Source organism: Entelurus aequoreus, linkage group LG06, assembly GCF_033978785.1.
Source record: "Entelurus aequoreus isolate RoL-2023_Sb linkage group LG06, RoL_Eaeq_v1.1, whole genome shotgun sequence".
Taxonomy (NCBI): Eukaryota; Metazoa; Chordata; class Actinopteri; order Syngnathiformes; family Syngnathidae; genus Entelurus; species Entelurus aequoreus.
The window spans coordinates 7,741,888-7,751,887 of record NC_084736.1 but is presented as its reverse complement, the minus strand read 5'-3'; the positions used below and the strand labels follow the sequence as shown (position 1 = coordinate 7,751,887).

General features: G+C 38.0%; 1 protein-coding gene across 1 annotated transcript in view; it reads left to right on the top strand.

Annotated features, from left to right (window-relative positions):
* LOC133651800 (LIM homeobox transcription factor 1-alpha-like) overlaps positions 1–4,726 on the top strand; it is a 66,395-nt gene extending 61,669 nt beyond the window's left edge. The window contains exon 9 of the mRNA XM_062049932.1: positions 1,681–4,726. Within this exon, the coding sequence (XP_061905916.1) occupies positions 1,681–1,838 (158 nt within the window). The 3' untranslated portion in view covers positions 1,839–4,726. The remainder of the gene's footprint in view (positions 1–1,680) is intronic.
* Positions 4,727–10,000: the final 5,274 nt, after the last annotated feature.

Genomic DNA, 10,000 nt, shown 5'->3' with positions numbered 1-10,000 from the left:
TATATATAGTAATATTTTACTAGTATATTATAATTACATATGTATTATAAACATATGTAATAATAATAAATGTATGTGTGTCTGTGTATTTTATGAAGAAATCAATACACAGTAAATATATATATATATATAATAATTATTTATATATATATATATATATACATATATATATATATGTATATATATATATATATATATATATATATATATATATATATATATATATATATATATATATATATATATATATATATATATATATACGATGTACTGACAATATCACTTGGATATATTCTTAGTTAAACATACTGTAAATAATCTATTTTATTAAGAAATGAATAAATCCACAGAATAAATGTGTGTATCTACAATATATATATATATATATATATATATATATATATATATATATATATATATATATATATATATATATATATATATATATATATATATATATATATATATGGTGATATTATCACTGATATATACTGTATTCTTAAAGATAAACATACTGTAAATAATTTATATTAAGAAATGAATAAATAAACACAATAATTGTATACATATACATACATAATTATACATATAGATGATACACTGATATATATTCTTAAAATTAAACATGTACTGCAAATAATTTATTTTATCAAGAAATTAATAAATGCACACAATAAATGTACATTTAAAGTAGTATTTTAATAATACACTATATTATAATCATATACATGATATACTGTGTATATATATATATGTATATATATATATATATATGTATGTTTTTTATTTTTTATTAAACATATACTGTAAATGTATTTGATCAATTAATGAATAAATGCACACAATAAACATCAATTTAAAGTAATATTTTAATAATATAGTATACCGGTATCATAATTATGTATATTATACTTATATATATATGTATTCTTACAATTAAACATATATTGTAAATAATTTATTTTATCAATAAATGAATAAATGCACAAAATAAACATATATGTTTAAAGTAATATTTTAATAATACAGTATATTATACTTATATATGATAGTTTAAGAGTATAGATTTAAGAATATATATGTATATATTCTTAAAATTAAACATATACTGTAAATTTATCATATTAAGAAATGAATAGATACACACAATAAATGTATATATTTAAAATAATATTTTACTAATATATATATATATATATATATATATATAATTATATGATATCCTGATATATATTCTTAAAATAAACATATACTGTAATTAAAGTATGAACATTATTAGAGGTAGTAGTAACTAGTAGTAACTTGTAGTATATATCTAAAAAATAAAAAAATAATTAAACAATTTTTAAAATAAAAATAATTTCATTTTCCTGAGGGAACTCTCCTGAAGCAATCAATAAAGTACTATCTATCTATCTATCTATCTATCTATCTATCTATCTATCTATCTATCTATCTATCTATCTATCTATCTATCTATCTATCTATCTATCTATCTATCTATCTATCTATCTATCTATCTATCTATCTATCTATCTATCTATCTAACATCACATGTATATAGAGCTTTTAATACACTGAATTATCCAATGTAAATATATCAGAGTATCAGACTTATTTGGCAAGTGCTGACTCAGCGAGCGATGATATCGCTGTAATATCACTCCTCTGCGCTGGCAGACTCCGAGGCGGTGTTCCACGACCTGGACAGCGACGGAAGCCTGGGTCACCTTGGCGACTGTCTCCTGGCCAGCGGGGAGGGCGGCCTCCTGGCGGGGCGAGTGGGGAACCCCATCGACCGTCTCTACTCCATGCAAAACTCCTACTTCACCTCGTGACCTTTACAAACTCTCCGCCTCCAACCCCTCACAGATGCAGCTAGTGGCAGTGTGTCCGTCCACATGCCTGACGGGAAAGAAAAAAAGAAGAAGACCCGACCAAAGTCAAGGAAAGATTAGTTGCCATCATCCCCTTCCTGGACCACAATCCCTTGCTGGGACCAGAGACTCTTTTCTTTTGTGGCATTTATGTCATGTGGAAGAGAACATTGCACTTTCAAAAAGACACGCCAAACATGCAGATTCGTAAAAACAACATAGATGATCTTTGATTAGTGTTTTTGCAGGTAGGGCCTCGTATAGAGGATCTTTGACTGGAATGTTAGGCAGAAAATTCTTAAAAACAGAAGAGTTCTCCTGTCATATAAAAGATATTTGATGAGCGTTATGGCAGGTTGTGAAAACAACACAGCGCTCCTGTCGTATAAAGGATCTTTGACTAGCGTTATTAGCAGGTCTTTGAAAACAGCAGAGCACGCCTGTCGTCTAAAGAATCTTTGATTGGTGTTATTGGCAGGTTTTTGAAAATATAGAGCGCTCCTGTCATTTAAAGGATCTTTGATTAGCGTTATTGCAGGTTGTAAAAACAACACAGCGCTCCTGTCGTCTAAACTAGGATCTTTGACTAGCATTATGGGCAGGTTTTTGAAAACAGCAGAGCGCTCCTGTCGTTTAAAGGATCTTTGACTCGCATTATTGTCAGGTTTTTGGAAACAGCAGAGCGCTCCTGTCGTCTAAAAAATCTTTGATTCGGTTATTGGCAGGTCTTTGAAAACAGCAGAGCGCTCCTGTCGTTTAAAGGATCTTCGACTAGCATTATTGGCAGGAGGTTCTCAAAAACAGAAGAGCGCTCATCTCATATAGAATATCTTTGATGAGCATTATTGGCAGATTTTTGAAAACAACAGAGCGCTCCTGTCGTTTAAAGGATCTCCGACTAGCATTATTGGCAGGTTTTTGAAAACAGCAGAGCGCTCCTGTCGTCTAAAGGATCTTTGATTTGCATTATTGTCAGGTTTTTGGAAACAGCAGAGCGCTCCTGTCTAAAAAATCTTTGATTCGCGTTATTGGCAGGTTTTTGAAAACAGCAGAGCGCTCCTGTTGTTTAAAGGATCTTCGACTAGCATTATTGGCAGCAGGTTCGTAAAAACAGAAGAGCGCTCGTCTCATATAGAATATCTTTGATGAGCATTATTGGCAGGTTTTTAAAAACAGCAGAGCACTCCTGTCGTTTAAAGAATCTCTGATGAGCGTTATTGGCAGGTTTTTGAAAACAGCAGAGCCCTCCTGTTGTTTAAAGCATCTTTGACTAGCATTATTGGCAGGTCTTTCAAAATAGCAAAGCGCTAGGGTCATAAAAAGGATCTTTGAGAGAAAAAAACGTTCCTGATATGTAAAGGATCTTGGACTAGCGCTACTGGCGGTAGAGCACTCCTGTCGTATAAAGGATCTTTGACTAGCATTTTAGGCAGCAGGTTCTTAAAACAGCAGAGCGCTCCTGTCATTTAAAGAATCTTTGACTCGACATATTGTCAGGTTTTAAAAAAACAGCAGAGCGCTCCTGTTGTTTAAAGGATCTTTGACTAGACGTATTGTCAGGTTTTTAAAAACAGCAGACTTGCTCCGGTCGTTAAGGATCTTGGACTAACGGCATTGGCAGGCTCTTAAAAACAGCAGGGCACTCCTGTTGTACAGAGGATCTTTGAGTAGTGTTTTTGCAGTAGGTTCTTAAAAACAGAAGAGCTCTTCTGTCATTTAAAGGATCTTGGATCAGCGTTTTTGCAGTAAGTCTTGAAAAAAACATCAGAGCGCTCGCTCCTGTCATTTGGAGGATCTTCTCTTTCCTTGCTCGGAGTGAATTCCCCCCACAGATGCTTTTATATGTTTTTTTGTTTGTTTTCGGATGAAGAGTGAGTAGTAATGTAGCGGAGGCGATACTTTAAAATGATGGTGAGTACAATCTTGCTCTCAGGTTTGTACGTTTATGTTTGCGTTACCTGAGTCTCGAACCAGGATAGTACACTGGATACTAATAAGGCGTAGTCGAATATTTATTTACACATTTTTGAAGCAGCCGTCCTTTATGTCTTCATCTTGGCAGCATGACTGGATTATTCCAGACCAAAATAATAATGTGATCACCACTACGCTACAGGGTCACTTCTAAGGAGTCTTATACGGAGACAGGGTTGTACGAGACACTTTCCTTTTTTCTTTTATAATTAAATTCTAAAAAAGCTAAGAAGTAAAAAAAAAAAAAAAAAAAACACAATATAAAGCTCCAAATGTGAAAGTGTTATAACTAGTCTCTATCTACCCTCATGTCTTTCCCTGACAGCTCAAGTTACACAGTGTAGATATTTTGTACGTTCTTCCGCCAAAAGTTTGGACACACAATGCGTTTTCTTTATTTTCATGACTATTTACATTGTAGATTGTCACTGAAGGCATCAAAACTATGAATGAACACATGTGGAGTTATTTACTTGGCAAAACAAAAAAGGTGAAATAACTGAAAACATGTTTTGTATTCTAGTTTCTTCAAAATAGCCACCCTTTTGTTATGTTTGCTGAGGGGAGGTGACGGCAACAGACACCAGGGGCCTGTAATGTTCAATAATGTATTATATTTATATATATATATTCAATATATATAATAATGCTAAACAATACTAACTAATAAACTAAGCTAAAGAAATGGAGTGTGACAAAATCCAAGAGTGCGTATGGTGTAAGACTATGTGTGTAGCTTAGCCGAGGTGTGTGTTACCGAGGGTTGTCGAGAGCGACGGAGCACGGAAGTCCGTGGGGCAGGAAGACGATCCAGGGGGCGGAAGCGGGGTCGAGAGGCAGGAACGAGTCGTCGTAGCCCGGGGCATACTTGCCAACCTTGAGACATCCGAATTCGGGAGATGGGGGCGGGGGGTATGAGGTGTTGGGGGGGGCGGGGTTTGGTGGTTAGCAGGGGTGTATATGGTAGCCCGGAAGAGTTAGGGCTGCAAGGGATTCTGGGTATTTGTTCTGTTGTGTTTATGTTGCGTCACGGTGCGGATGTTCTCCCGAAATGTGTTTGTCATTCTTGTTTGGTGTGGGTTCACAGTGTGGCGCATATTTGTAACAGTGTTAAAGTTGGTTATACGGCCACCCTCAGTGTGACCTGTATGGCTGTTGACCAAGTAACTTACGTGTGGTCGTAGAAGCCGCATACAACATGTGACTGGGCCGGCACGCTGTTTGGTATGGAGAAAAAGCGGACGCGACGACAGGTTGTAGAGGACGCTAAAGGCGGTGCCATCACGGCACGCCCTCAATATTATTGTCCGTGTGGAAATCGGGAGAAATTCGGGAGAATGGTTGCCCCGGGAGATTTTCGGGAGGGGTACTGAAATTCGGGAGTCTCCCGGAAAAATCGAGAGGGTCGGCAAGTATGGTGAGCAGGCGAGAGATCGAGGTCCGGGGGAGGCAGAAAGAAGTCCAGGGGGAGTCCGGGGAGACGAGACGCACAGCTCGAATCCAGGGAACAGAGAGAGGCTGCGGAACGACGAAACAGGACACGACGCAATGAGCACAGAGGAGGGGAAACATGGAGAGCAAGTCATCATCATCGGCGGTCACTCGGAGTGAGTATGACGATCCTCCTGGTAGGGGTGTATCCCTTTATGGAGGATGCCTGTGCATGACTTAGTTTAAAGTGGGGAGACTGGTGCACAGACAGTCACCACACGATCCTTGGCAAATCCGGGGCAGGGTCCGGTGGCATGGAGTCCAAGACGACTGGAGACCCAGCTGTTGTGACGCTCCATAGGGTTAGCAATCATCCTCCGCCTGTTCCACCGTTGCGGTCTTGGGTCGTTATTTCCCCTTAACTGGGCCCACATGGATGTGGGGGTGCCTTCTTCCGCCATCGCAGCCGTTGTGGTAGTTCTTACATCTACTGTCTTCCGCCTGCTCCGCCGTTGAGGTCTTCACGGTATCCCTGGCTGGCGGGCAGTCGGGTACTAGGCCTTTGCCAAGGGCCACCTGGGGTAACAGTAGTAAAGGGGTTAACCTCCTAGTGCCCCAAGACCCCATAGAGGATCCTCCGGACAAAGAGCAAGTAGGCACATGGAAGGAGAGCTAGAGACGTGTGGGCTTACTGTACAATACAAGGAGCTATGTTCTGGCACTGGAACGCAGGACGCGGTGGTCTAACTAGTGTGCGGCGTCCTCATCATTGTCAGGTGCGTTGATTGGCATGGCTGGAGAGGAACGCCCATGGGCGTGTCCAGAGGCGCGCTCAAAGGAACGCACTGAGGAATGAGCGGCGGCAGGTGCTTTAGCCGTATCAGACTACCTCTTCAGGATTCAGGATTCAGGATGCTTTATTATTGTCCATTCTTTAACATGTACAAGACACATAAGAACTGAAATTACATTTTGGGCACAGTCCCACTAAGAGCAGACATACGTTACAGGGAGACAAGACGGGACCGCCAACGGATCAGCCACTTACGGCGCTCCTTAAAAAAGGTGGGAGAAAGGTGATATTGGGAAAGGGGGGAAGAGTAAAAACTATCAGTCAAAGGCTGGACCCTCGGGAGGGGGTCCAGACTGAGTCCAAGGGAAAAAAATAATTTGCCATAGCACACATAAACAAGTAACATATAATCACAACAACTCGCAACAGGGGGTGGGGGGGGAGTTGGGGCACTGGAGGTCGACTGCTGCTATAAAGCGCTACTCAGCCGTCCATCACCCCGGAGGGGAATCAAGCGGTGGTGAAAGCGTGGGGTGGGGGTGGGGAGTGTGTTTGTGTATATGCCCATTGTCTTTGGGTGTAGTGGAGTGGTGTTCATAGGTCTGGGGTCGTTCTGCATACTAAGCAAGCAAAGTTCCACTTCCAGGTTCCAGTTGAAGCTCATCGAGAGAATGCCAAGAGTGTGCAAGGCAGTAATCAGAGCAAAGGGTGGCTATTTTGAAGAAACTAGAATACAAAACACATTTTCAGTTATTTCACCTTTTTTTTGTTAAGTACATAACTCCACATGTGTTCATTCATAGTTTTGATGCCTTCAGTGACAATCTACAATGTAAATAGTCATGAAAATAAAGAACAGGCGTTGAATAAGAAGGTGTGTCCGAACTAGGGATGATGTTTGATAAGGAATTATCGAGTTCGAGCCCATTATCGAATCCTCTTATCGGACCGATTCCTTATCGATTCTCTTATCGAGTCCAGATAGGTTGTTGTATATGGAAAAAAACACAATATTTGGTTTAACAAAAGCTCACTTTTATAAGAAAAAAATAAAATAAAATAAATATTGACTGTTACCCCCCTAAAAAAAATAAATAAATACATATTGACTGTTGTTACCCAAAGTATATTAAGTGGGATTTTTCAGAAAAATAAATATATACAGTAACACAAAAAACAACCTGTCTCTGTGATCACTATAGGTGAATAGCCATGCCTTCAGGCGTTTTTTCCGGTCCATTATTTTTGCTGCTTCTGTGACATCACAGGAAATGACATAGCCCAGTTTAATGACTGAGCTACGTCATTTCCTGTGATTTCCCACAGGGCATTTCTTGTGGGACGGGATTCGTTCCCAGGGATTCGAATAAAGAACCAACTCTTTTTCTTTACTATAGTGGCCTCGATAATGGGAACCGGTTCTAAAAAAAGGGATTTGAGTCCATTGAATTGGTTCTTTTCTTATCGAACGGTTCTTTTCTTATCGAACAACCGGGAGAACCGGTTTCGAACATCATCCCTAGTCCGAACTGCAGCATAATATTTGGCAGACAAATATTCCCCAGAACTAGGAGCGTAATGGCAGTACATCCTTCCGGTTCAGTACATACCTCCGTGTTAAGGTCACCGTTCGGTTCCTTTTCAGTATTTACAGTATAAGGTTGCAAAATGTAAAAGAAAAACAACCACAAACTCTAATGAATAGAATTCTCCAAACAAAAAATATAGCATACAGCACAAATGAAGGGTGTATACATTTAGTGAATGTAAAGATAGGTCAATATAATGTTTTCTAAGCTTTTTAAGCAACAAACGGTATTTGGATGCCATCGACCTTTAAATTCTGATATGAATACATACACACTGAGTCGAGAAACACATGATAAGGCAGGATAAAAAAAATAAAAATAAAAAATAGGACTCTATAGGCGATGCCTGTGTTGGTTAAGGTGCTCTGATAGAGAATAACTTGACACTCTGCATTTCTCCAGTGATATTTTGTGAATGTAACTTATTTGTGCGGTGTTAGCAAAGTTCCTTACGTTCCGTGGCTACCGGGGTGACGTGTTTTGAATGTATACCATGTTACTGTGTGTTCAATACAGTCTGCAATTTCACTCCCGTGTGTGCGTGCCTCGTTTGTGCTTCACATGTTGATGACACTCTGCTGCAGGTGTGTGTTCAAAGCTCTTTAGCGCCGCCCTAGTGGCTCTCTGAAGCTTTTTCAAAAATTTATGAAAAATGGAAAAAGATGAGGGGGAAAAAATTTTTTTGTTTGTTTTAATATGGTATCTGTATGAGGACAAACGTGACACAAACCTCCCTAATTGTTATAAAGCACACTGTTTGTATTAAACATGCTTCACTGATTCGAGTATTTGGCGAGCGCCGTTTTGTCCTACTAATTTTGGCGGTCCTTGAACTCACCTTAGTTTGTTTCCATGTATAACTTTCTCCGACTTTCTAGGACGTGTTTTATGCCACTTCTTTTTCTGTCTCATTTTGTCCACCAAACTTTTAACGTTGTGCGTGAATGCCCAAAGGTGAGTTTTGTTGATGTTATTGACTTGTGTGGAGTGCTAATCAGACATATTTGGTCACTGCATGACTGCAAGCTAATCGATGCTAACATGCTATTTAGGCTAGCTATATGTACATATTGCATCATTATGCCTCATTTGTAGCTATATTTGAGCTCATTTAGTTTCCTTTAAGTCATCTCAATTCAATGTATATCTCATGACACACTATCTGTATGTAATATGGCTTTTAATTGGTTGCGGCTCCAGACAGATTTGTTTTTGTATTTTTGGTCCAATATGGCTCTTTCAACATTTTGGGTTGCCGACCCCTGCGCTAGTTTATTTTTTAAACATTGATTTATTGAGTTTGCACGGCAAATACATGCTACAGGAATGCCATCAAATAATAATAATAATAGATGTTATTTGTAAAAAGCACTTTGCATTGAGTAAACAACCCCAAAGTGCTACAGTGTAATAAAAAGATAGTAAAAAATAGGGATGTCCGATAATGGCTTTTTGCCGATATCCGATATTCCGATATTGTCCAACTCTTTAATTACCGATACCGATATCAACCGTTATATGCAGTCGTGAATTAATACATTATTATGCCTAATTTGGACAACCAGGTATGGTGAAGATAAGGTCCTTTTTTTAAAAATTAGTAAAATAAGATAAATAAATTAAAACATTTTCTTGAATAAAAAAGAAAGTAAAACAATATAAAAACAGTTACATAGAAACTAGTAATGAATGAAAATGAGTAAAATGAACTGTTAAAGGTTAGTACTATTAGTGGAGCAGCAGCACGCACAATCATGTGTGCTTACGGACTGTATCCCTTGCAGACTGTATTGATATATATTGATATATAATGTAGGAACCAGAATATTAATAACAGAAAGAAACAACCCTTTTGTGTGAATGAGTGTAAATGGGGGAGGGAGGTTTTTTTGGGTTGGTGCACTAATTGTAAGTGTATCTTGTGTTTTTTATGTTGATTTAATTAAAAAACAAAAACAAAAAAAACCTGATACCGATAATAAAAAAACGATACCGATAATTTCCGATATTACATTTTAACGCATATATCGGCCGATAATATCTCTAGTAAAAAATTAAAAAAAATAAAACTAGAACAGCCAAATAGCTAAAACTAGTATGCATATATATCTAAAAAAAATGCTTTTTTAAAAAGAAGGGTTTTTAAGCCTTTTTTAAAAGCATCCACAGTCTGTGGTACCCATCAGGTGGTCAGGGAGAGCGTTCCACAGGACAAATATTAAATGTTTCTCTCTCTCTCTCTCCCCCCCCCCCCCAAAAAAAAAAAAAACCACCCACAAAATTATAACAAAAAATTAAATTATGTAAAATAAATAAATAAAAATAGGTAAAAATAA